This window comes from Oncorhynchus nerka, linkage group LG6 (genome assembly GCF_034236695.1).
Source record: "Oncorhynchus nerka isolate Pitt River linkage group LG6, Oner_Uvic_2.0, whole genome shotgun sequence".
In the NCBI taxonomy this organism is placed as follows: domain Eukaryota; kingdom Metazoa; phylum Chordata; class Actinopteri; order Salmoniformes; family Salmonidae; genus Oncorhynchus; species Oncorhynchus nerka.
In genome coordinates, this window is record NC_088401.1 from 30,213,938 (window position 1) to 30,225,230 (window position 11,293).

Here is an 11,293-nt window from a genome sequence, read left to right on the forward strand (position 1 = left end):
GACAAACAAAACCTCACAAATTCTGACAAATTCCAAGCACTGATTATGCAAGAATGGGCTGCCATCAGTCAGGATGTGGCCCAGAAGTTAATTGACAGCATGCCAGGGCGGATTGCAGAGGTCTTGAAAAAGAAGGGTCAACACTGCAAATATTGACTCTTTGCATCAACTTCATGTAATTGTCAATAAAAGCCTTTGACACTTATGAAATGCTTATAATTATACTTCAGTATTCCATAGTAACATCTGACAAAAAATATCTAAAGACACTGACGCAGCAAACTTTGTGAAAATTAATATTTGTGTCATTCTCAAAACTTTTGGCCACGACTGTACATTACCAGGAAGTTGATCCTTCCATCACATACAGTATAATAAAAATTGCATGATTATAATTATAATTAGTAGATTATAACCCCTCTCCTCTCCCCTAGAACTCTTCCCCCTTGTTATTGCTGTAAAATAGACTGGTTTCTCTTAGCCAATTTACCTGGTCAAATGAACACATATATTAACGTCTGTTTCATGCAAATCATTATTTCTGCTGATATCTTGGTAAACCAGGTTACACAGAACTCTGATATAGAACTACAGACACTTTCGGGTAATATACATAATGTGTCAGGATTTGGCCAGGGTTGTTCCGGTTTTTGGTCACTAGATGCCCCCATTGTGCCTTTTGACCTTTTGTTTTCCCTTGATCCCCATTATTATTTGCACCTGTGCCTCGTTTCCCCTGATTGTATTTAAACCCTTTGTTTTCCTCAGTTCTTTGCTCTGTGTTTGTATGTTAGCACCCAGCCCTAGTACTCTGTGAACTCTTGTTGATCCCGGTGGACTCTCTTGTGGAATTCTGTTTTTTGTTCTTGTTTGTTTTTGAGTATCTTTTGAGGCTTTTTGTGCTATACCTTCCACCTTGTGGATTTACCTTTTTGTCTTGGAGGATTACCTTTGTTCTTGTGGAATTCCTTTTGAGGTTGTGGAGTTACATGTTTTCCTGAAGAACTTCACTTTTTACTTCATTAAATACAACGTCTCAAGTACTGCTGTGTCTGCCTCATCTTCTGGGTTCTGCCGACTATTCGTGGCTCAGTTGTTTAAGTGACTGTTTCTCACTCCGGAGACCCGGGTTCGTAACCGGGTCCTGACATAATGTAGGGAATACATGTTTAATTTCAGTTTAATTGTATATATCAACAGCAAATAGTCTTACATCATATTTAATTTCACAAATAATTAGATCCAATACATGTATTCACTCTTATAACATATTGATGTGTGTGTGTGTTTCCATCTTGTCCTGTGCACATGTTCTCCCCTACTACAGATGAAGCTAGAGACCAGAAAACATACAGAGAGAAACATTACATCACTCTTGTCATCACGCAATACAATAATCAGTATTGAAGGACTGCAATTCCTACAATTGATGCATACAAACTGTACTATGGCTTGCTATTTTTTTGCAAGAAAAATAGGCAAGCAAACAACATTTTTGAATGTAGACGTTAAACGAGGTTGAGGGATTACTGGTCATACCTTTCGGAGGTCCAGCACATCCTGCAGCATATAGCGGATTCTGGGGGAGGTTGTCCTATTCTTCACAATCTTCACAATCGCGTTGTAGTACTGATCCATTCTGGGCTGTGGAAGTATAGACAGGCCAAGTGAATGTAGTTCGACGGATTTGTAGATCTGAATCTATTGGATTGATCTATCCAATCATTTGGAATTAAAATGCACTGTACTGTACTCAAAGAAATATAACAGATCACATCAATAAATCAATACAGTGCTGTACCCTGGCCTTCTCTGAGCCCTTGCCGATGGTGGGGAGCATTATGCACAGACACTCCAGAGAGTTATCGTCGGCGTCCTTTACAAGCTTTACGATGCAATCGTGCATAACGGCTTCTGTAAGCATCTTCAACTGGAACAACTCGCAAATTAATCTGATGTTGCCTAGAGACCGTCTGCACCACATGGCCTTGGCCTCCTCCTCCAGTCGCTGGCTGACCTCCCCCTGGAAGGTTTGGACAAGCTTCACAAGCTGCATCAGAGTTTTTTTAAGCACTTTATGGGAATTTAATTGGGAATAACACAATTTATTTCCACTGTAATGTAAGGAGCAAGTTCCGATGTCATATACTGTATGTCAAATATGTGTTCAGTGTGTGCTGTCTATGGAGTAACCGAGGAACATTTGTTTTAATGACACACATATTGTCGTGAAATCAGGGGGTAATCACAACCAGGGCTAGGAACTAGCAACTGTCAATCCAACCCCTTAGTTGTTAAACCAAGAGATCCAGACCTTTTTCCAAGGTCACAAGATGTCAGTTTAAGCTACTCCCTAAAATATGTTATTGTACCTTGGTGGTGGTGTCCAGCTCCTTCTGCTTTCCTCCAAAGAGCTCAGATGTATTATCCTCAAACTCAAACCGGCATCGATTCAGCAGTAAATTACGGAAATTCAAAGTCACTCTCGGATTACATGACGTTGGCACTTTGAGCTGAAGAGTAAAAAGGATGTTACAAAAGTCAAAATGCCTGTGAATCAATGTTTTAAGTGGTCCTCACATTTGGCAAACAAGAGCTAAGACAACGGGAGACGGGTACAAACAGTTGCAGACTTACCCCCATTAGGCAGCGGCACAAGTTGGCGTAGACCGCAGAGCAGGCAGGGTGTGCAATGGCCCTCTCATATATGAGGTCAATGATGCCCTTCAGCTTGGCTTCTGTGTCAATGGTGAGCTCAGTCACTACCACCATCAACTCCCTGAAGTTCTTAGGAGTCAGCCTGTCCAGGATGTGACCCATAGGGACAAACAGCTTCTGCATCTGTGGATCTTCAGCTTGCATGGTTTCCTTCAAGCCCTTTAGGAGAGATATGGGTGACATGGCAAAATATCACTGGCAATATTCCTTTTAGAAGGTACTACAACACAACTACAGTAGGCACTTACCAGGTTCTGTTCTACTGAATCCTCACTGGCAAGATTGCCAGTTATATCTAGACCAGATCCAAAGATTAGAGAGAGAGAGAGATATAAGTAGAGAGAGACAGAGAGCAGAAAAATAAATACATCAATGTTGAGCCGCTGGTAGAGTCCTAGTGGAGACTGTAGACAATGTACATTTTCACTGTCTGAGCTTTGCTACCTATAGAATATACTGTACACATCCTCAGCTGTCTAGATGAAGACATAAGGAAAAAGAGAATGGAATTATCTTCTACACAGAACAATCCATTAAGAGACACATTGAGTCATATTTAATAAGTACCTGCTTTAGAGACCTTCCCCAGTTCCTCTGAGCAGACATCCTCTAGTTTTTCTTTCAGTGTAGAGGTGGACATCTTAATTTTCTGAAAATATACTTCATGACCAACAGGAATCCTAGGTACGTCTTCAAATCCAAGGGGGGCGAATAGAGACTTGCAGCTCTAGATTCAAACAGAAATAAAAGAGAGATGCAGGATGGTACATATATTTCTAACATGGTTCTGAGAGTTACTAATGCTGCAGTACCTGGAGGAAATGGGTGTCATCCTCTGTCTCTGTCAGCAGTATAATGTTGGCATCAATCTTCCTCAGTTCAACATTGTCCTTCTCCAGGGTATCTAGAAGTCCTTCAGTCTCGCTCACTATATCCCTCTCCTTAGCTTTGATCATCTCTGTCACCTCAGAGCTTCTTCTCTCAATGAAGCGGATCAGCTCAGTGAAGGTCCTCTCACTGTCCACCACAGCTTCCTGTGCAGAGCACTGATAGGGAATTCAGAAAGTAGAAATGTAATTGAAGCCGCCAACGTAATGTACTTGTTTACAACCTGCATTGTTGCGGTTCACAACTTACCTGGTTGTAAGTTTGAATCATTCCTGAAAACATTCTGTGGTTTTATTTTAGCATTGAAAATATGGCTCTACTTGAGCTCCATGAACCAGTTGCCCACAGTGAGAAACAGGTTGAGTGACTCATTTCTCTGCTAATCTAACTACAGGAGAGCCACCCGGAAATGAGCCAAGAAATGCCCCTGACGTGTTTACCGACAACAGTCTGTGCTGACGAACAGTTCATTAAAAGCTTTGACTAGTACATTATAATTCATTACATGATTTTCTGTTGATATCCTGACACTGCAGCCAACCTCTGCTTTTAGACGTTTCTCTTTGCTATGTGTTTTGTCCTTTAATGTTTCCATATTTTCCAGGTCAAAACTTACCTTGACAGAACCCATCATGTTTTGCAAGTCCAGCATCACAGTTTCCCTCTTCTTGATTTTCTGCTGACATTCCCTTTGTACGTTCCTCACCTGTTCCTGTGAATATACATATTAAACCCTATTTGATAGTGTTAATGCTGTGACGACAACAACAACAACAACAAGATCACACTGAAAGACAAAAGCTTTCTGGCAGTTGGGCATACCTGTTTCTTTGCCCTTTCAGCAGGAGCTACAACAGTTTCATGACCTCTGTGTTGATCTATTGCACACTGATAACAAATGCATTGTTGATCAGTGCAGCAGTAGACCTCCAACAGTTTGCCATGGTGAGGGCAGATCCTCTCCTTTAGTTGCGTGGAGGCTTTACACAGACTATGTTTCTTCAACGCTGTTGACTCATAGTGGAGCTGAATGTGAGTCTCGCAGTACGAGGCCAGACACACCAAACAGGACTTCACTGCTCTGTGTTGTTTACCAGTACAGATGTCACATGGCACATCTCCAGGTCCAGCATAAGGCAGAGAAGGGGAAACTTCTTGTCCTGTTTTCTTCAGTTTCCCAACTAGTTCAGTTAGCATGTTGTTTCTGCTCAGGACAGGCCTTGGGGTAAAGGTCTGTCTGCATTGAGGGCAGCTGTAGATAAGCTTTTGATCATCCTGATCCCAGTGACCCTTAATACAAACTTTACAGTAGCTGTGTCCACATGGAATAGTCACCGGATCGTTCAGTAAATCCAGACAGATTGAGCAACTAAACTCATCCAGGGACACTGAAATACAGGCCTCTGCCATGGTCACTGTCCTTAAAAACACTGAGAATAGTCACATTCAGTTTCACTTCTCTGAAACAGTTCTTCTTCACAACAAACTGGCAGGTGCATACACCGCCACCTACTGTACTAGAGTGTGAGTTCAGTCACAACCTATCTTTTATTTATTTAACCTTTATTTAACTAGGCAAGTCAGTTTCTTATTTACAATGAAGGCCTTCCCCGGCGAAACCCTAACCCAGACAATACTGGGCCAATTGCGCACCGCCCTATGGGACTCCCAATCATGGCCAGTTGTGATACAGCCTGGAATCGAACCAGGGTGACGCCACTAGCACTGAGATGCAGTGTCTTAGACCGCTGCGTCACTCGGGAGCTCTTTGTAACTATAACATTATATTCTCTTAACTAACCCTACATTTCTAATAAAATAAAATAAAATTCCCAACAAACCTCATCACTCCCATCACCCCCACACAAAATACCAGCCTCTCCCCATGTCCGTCCAACCTCTCTTTATATATGTTTTTATTTAACCTTTATTTAACCTCTCTGACCCTTTCGAACAACATCTCACTTTCTACGTCATACATAAAAATAAAATAAATACATGTTCAACCGTTTCCTCTACCATACAGCCATTACACATTCCAGTACCATGATTCCATCAATTTCAAAGATGAATGAAATCCCGTAAACCCTAATCTCACCTACACAACATCAATTCCTCCCTTTCATCTCCATTATATGACACTAATATCCCGTACAGATTTCCTTGTACTATAAAAATGTTTGCCCATTCTACTTTCATCTCATTGTCTATGCCAGCAATCTAACCCATTTTTCAGAATCAATGTTTTAATTTCCCCTCTACCCAACTGCACCTGTATATCCACAATATTATTTTTCACGGGTCGTTTTGCTATTATATCCACTATATCATTTCCATACACTCCGGTATGAGCCCTAATCCAACAGAACTGGATTTCAATACCAATTCCAATAACCCCAACAACAGCAGCATTATTTATCACCCTAAATTCTCATGTTCTGACTTTATAGATCTTAAACTACATCAAATTGATGCAGTCCCAACATATTACTACTCTTCTTGGTTGCACCTCCTCTATCCATGGCAATCCAACAATTATCACAACCACTTCTGTTGCATAGACAGATAAAGCATGTTAGTCTCTTCCACCTGCTCCTGTGGGATCCTTTGAACCATCTGTATACACTGCAAGACAATAATAATACAACTGATTACTAATATATTGATCCAGTACTGTTCCTACATTATCTTCTTCACACCACTGTTTCCTTTCTTCAATCAGGCTAAGATCAACATGGGGTATTGAGTAAAACCACGGTGGCACATTTCTGAAAGTTTTTCAATGAGTCAGTGGGAGAGCGGCCTTTACCTGCAAGTGTAGAACATAGTTGGGATAGAGGGTACACCTTTGCCATTATGGCTTCTGTGACAGCATGGGCAGCACCATTGAGGCTTATCTCCATTTTAAAGTAGTGCATTTCTTTGTCTTCTATTTCTATTAGTTGATTGACACTCGCTAAACAAACTGAAAGGGTACATACTGCCACCTGGATTGTGTTGTTTGAACAGGCATTAAGCCAAGGTTGGTGATTCACTGCCACCTTCATTTTTTGGAACGTTTGCTCATAGGCTGATACTTCCTGCTGATCTGGATGTTATTTTCTGTGTGATCCTTCCTTAACCTAGGGTTTCCCAAACTTGGTCCTGGGGCCCCACTTGGGTCACATTTTGGTTTTTGCCCTAGCAGTACACAGCTGGTTCAAATAACCCTGCCTTAACCCATGTCAAGTGTTAACAGTGTTTGGCCACCAAGTGCTAAAAGTCAGTATCTAAATAAAGTGTGTGAAATGCTAGATGGTGTACGTGATGTAAACAGAGAGGTCTACTTTCTTTTGGACCTGAATATTGAATGGTTTTCATCAAGCTGTCCACTCAAGAGGTAGCTTCTAGTTCAGGTTATTAATTAACCTACCAGGGTGTTTACAAACACTACAGGAACAAGATCATCCACATGTATAGGTCGCATTTCTACAAATACTGTAGAACTCTGTTCTAAAGCTGTACCCATATCCATTGGATGCAGTGATCACAATATAGTGGCTATAACTAGGAGAACCAAGGTTCCAACAGCTGGGCCTAAAATAGTGTACAAGAGATCATATAAAGTATGTTGCTGTGACCCTTATGTAGATGATGTAAAAAATATTTGTTGATCTGATGTGATCAATAAGGTGCATCCAGGCGCTGCATTTCATGAATTTATGAAATAGCTTCTTCCAATTATTGATAAACATGCACCTGTTAAAATACTGTAAGGCTCCATGGATCGATGAGGAATTGAAAAATGGTATGGTTGAAAGAGATGGGGCAAAAGGAGTGGCTAATAAGTCTGGCTGCACATCTGACTAGCTGACATTGTAAATTGAGAAATTATGTGACAGAGCTATTTATCTAATAGAACCTTGAGGTTTTTCTTTAATGGAAGCTTCTCTAAATGTCAAACATGTGGTGTACCCAGGGCAGTTCTCTAGGCCCTCTACTCTTTTTATATTTTTACCAATGACATGCCACATCTCTAAAATTAAGAGAATTGTATTTGGTACAAATCATTCCCTAAGTTTTATTTTATTTGTGATACAGCCTGGATTTGAACCAGGGTGTCTGTAGTGATGCCTCTAGCACAGAGATGCAGTGCCATAGACCACTGCGCCACTCGGGAGACCTCAGTTGAATCTGATAATTGTCATGACTTTCCAGTCCTGAGATGGAGATCGGGGGTGCCGGCTAGGCAACAATATTTACATTTTTGAGAATGTGGAAATGTTCAGTGGATACTAGAAGAAACCTCATGTCGAATTCATTTTTGATGTTGTGACATCATGAAGGACGGTAGAACCAGATGTAGACTGTACCTCTGTCTACACTTCTCAATTATGAGGTATGCATCTGAATGTTGTTTAAAATGAATGACTAAGTATCTTAATACCTTTTAAAAGATAGAAATGTGATTTAAGTCTTCTAAATGAGACAATGGTTTTTCATGTCACGTTTACCAAGTCAGTAACCACACCCACGTGAGCACAGAGATTATGCAAAATGTAATGGAACGCCCTTTTTCCCCAAGTGTTTAAAAGGACGCGCTGAAGAATTAACATATTAGACCAGTTACGTGCAGCGCCAGCTGAATACGTTAAAAATGGTTGAGAAATCTACCACTCTATAGACCAAGCAGACTAAAGCGTGAGCCGGTTTGTTGCAAAATGGATTAAAACTACAACTCTAAAAACTAAAACTACAAGACCAGAGAACGTGAGGACGCTGGTCCCCACTTTGAAATGGTTGCCACTCTATAAACCAATCAGGCTGAGGTGTAAGCCGAATGTTGCATAATGGTTTTAAACTCTGAAGCTATCGATCACTACAGAAGAAGCCAATCCTAGATGTCGCGTTATCCGTCTGCAGCTGGAAACGTACGTAGCCTAGGATGAGAACACTGACAACCTCTGAAGCATTCTAACGAGATCAACTCTGAGAACTTACTGTACAGGGTAAGTCGAAGTATCCATTCTTAACACCACCATGACCAGGAGCTCTACCTAAGGACATGGTGAACTCTGGTGGCCGAACCAGAGTCGTACACTCAACATCTCCGTGACCAAAAGATTTGGACGATCAAGGACAGCTCAAACGTAAATACATAAATTGCATACTCTTTTTCCAAATGAGCAGTTATTAGAGTGCTTCAGATTTTGTATTTCGTGAGCGTAGCTTCCCAACGTCCGATAGAGTAACTCCTTTGTCTCCCTTCCTCCCCTCTCTGAATTCGCCACTGTGTTATAACCAAACTGTCCTGCTTCGTTAGACTTCTAGTGACTATTTACTGTATAATGATATTGTGTGTTTGTGTATTCTGTAATTGTTTAATTAGTTTGTAAATAAATAATTGAGCCAACTTGTGTATCGCTGATTCATCAATAAAGTAGGGTTCATGCAGACTAGAAGAAATTAGGACGTTCAGAATGGCTGATGAGGTAATAGTACATTAATAAGTGACTGTAATCGCTAAGATATGAAAATATCTGAACAGAGTTAAATTAGGGAAATAATAACTCTTCAAACAACATTTTCCCGTGGTGCCCCGACTTCTTAGTTAATTAATGTTACATTAGTTTAATCACGTAATAATAATAATTACAAAGATAATTGATTTGATATAAGTCTTCACGTGAATGAATAGTCACGTCACAACATAATGAATGGTTTGGATGTTGAACAAGTTGAGGAGACTAAATTACTTTGTGTTACCTTAGATTGTAAACGGTCATGGTCAAAACATATAGATTCAATGGTTGTAAAGATGGGGAAAGGTATGTCTGCAATAAAGACACGTTCTGCTTTTTTTTACACCACACTCCACAAAGCAAGTCCTGCAGGCTTTAGTTCTGTCTTAATCTTGATTATTGTCCAATCATGTGGTCATGTAGTTAAGCTGCAGCTGGCCCAGAACAGAGAGGCACATCTTGCTCTTAATTGTAATCAGAGGGCTAATATAAATACTATGCATGCCAGTCCCTCTTGGCTAAGAGTTGAGGAGAGACTGACTGCATCGTTTCTTTTATAGGAAAAAAAGTGTGTTGAAAATGTCAAATTGCTTCCGGAGTGAACTTACGCACAGCTCTGACACACTTACACTACCAGACATGCCACCAGGGGTCTTTTCATAGTCCCCAAATCCAGAACAAATTCAAGAAAGCATACAGTATTATTATATAGAGATATTATTGCATGGAACTCCTTTCCATCTCATTTGCTAAAATGAACAGCAAACCTGGTTTCAAAAAACAGATAAAGCAACACCTCACGGCACAACACCTCTACCTATTTGATCTAGATATTTTGTGTGTATGTATTGACATGTAGGTTGTGTGTGCCATATTTAAATGTATGTAAATCTGTTCTTGAACTGTTCATGTCCTGGGGCCGGATTCACGAAACATTACTTACGAAAAAAATTAAGAAGCTGCTTAAGAAAGAAAATAAGAAGTTCATAAGATACAGTTGAAGTCGGAAGTTTACATACAGCTTAGCCAAATACATTTAAACTCAGTTTTTCACAATTTCTGACATTTATTCTAAGTAAAAATTCCCTGTTTTAGGTCAGTTAGGATCACCACTTTATTTTAAGAATGTGAAATGTTAGAATAATAGTAGAGATATTTTTCAGATTAGATTTTTTTCTTCACATTCCCAGTAGGTCAGAAGTTTACATACACTCATTTAGTATTTATTGTTTGTACAGATGAACGTGGTACCTTCAGGCATTTGGAAATGATTTCCAAGGATGAACCATACTTGTGGAGGTCTAAAACTTTTTTTCTGAGGTCTTAGCTGGTTTCTTTTGATTTTCCCATGATGTCAAGCAAAGAGAGGCGCTGAGTTTGAAGGTATGCTTTGAAATACATCCACAGGTGCACCTCCAATAGACTTAAATTATGTAAATTTGGTTCAAACCCCCGAGCTGACAAGGTACAAATCTGTCGTTCTGCCCCTGAACAGGCAGTTAACCCACTGTTCCCAGGCCGTCATTGAAAATAAGAATGTGTTCTTAACTGACTTGCCTGGTTAAATAAAGGTAAAAAAAATAAATAAAAAATGTGCCTATCAGGAGCTTCTAAAGCCATGACATAATTTTCTGGAATTTTTCAAGCTGTTTAAAGGCACAGTCAATTTTGTGTATGTAAACTTCTCCCACTGCAATTGTGATAAGTTAAATAAACTTTAAACAATTGTTGGTAAACATTTCTTGTGTCATGCAGAAAGTAGATGTCCTAACTGACTTGCCAAAACTATAGTTTGTGGTTGAAAAACGAGTTTTAATGACTGCATCCTAAGTGTAAGCAAACTTCCTACTTCAACTGTAGTTCGTAAATGTAATTCCTCAAACTGTTCTTAGAAATGTGTAGTTTTCTTAGGAACTTCGTAAATATATTTCTTAAGAACTTCGTAAATATCTTCTCATGTGGCATTGACATTAGTGACGTGCTTGAAACCAATAAATACGCCTATGTGACAGGGATGATAGGATTTGGCCCACTATAATAAAGTGTTGATATTTCAATTTTATTAAATGTATTTTTTTTCTTTATGTTTCGAGAATAAAATGTTTTAGTTGGCTTGCGAACCCTTCACACACAAACAAAAAAACATTTTTCACACATAGCCATCCGACTAACGTTAGCTACTGTAC

General features: G+C 39.8%; 1 protein-coding gene across 3 annotated transcripts; it reads right to left on the minus strand.

Annotated features, from left to right (window-relative positions):
• Window positions 1-1,164: 1,164 nt before the first annotated feature.
• On the minus strand, window positions 1,165-5,058 carry LOC115131107 (E3 ubiquitin/ISG15 ligase TRIM25-like). 3 transcript variants are annotated; one of them, XM_029662711.2, is made up of 10 exons: window positions 4,429-5,056; window positions 4,223-4,318; window positions 3,531-3,764; window positions 3,286-3,445; window positions 2,967-3,013; window positions 2,638-2,877; window positions 2,373-2,513; window positions 1,802-2,050; window positions 1,540-1,644; window positions 1,165-1,333 (listed from the first exon to the last, which is right to left on the minus strand). In XM_029662711.2, the coding sequence occupies exons 1-10, from the start codon at window positions 5,014-5,016 to the stop codon at window positions 1,322-1,324; spliced, it is 1,872 nt and encodes a 623-aa protein (XP_029518571.2). In that variant the 5' UTR covers window positions 5,017-5,056; the 3' UTR covers window positions 1,165-1,321. The 3 variants fall into 3 exon arrangements, with proteins under 3 accessions (XP_029518571.2, XP_029518572.2, XP_029518573.2); XM_029662712.2 differs by having other exon boundaries at window positions 1,802-2,023; window positions 4,429-5,055; XM_029662713.2 differs by lacking the exon at window positions 1,802-2,050 and having other exon boundaries at window positions 4,429-5,058.
• Window positions 5,059-11,293: the final 6,235 nt, after the last annotated feature.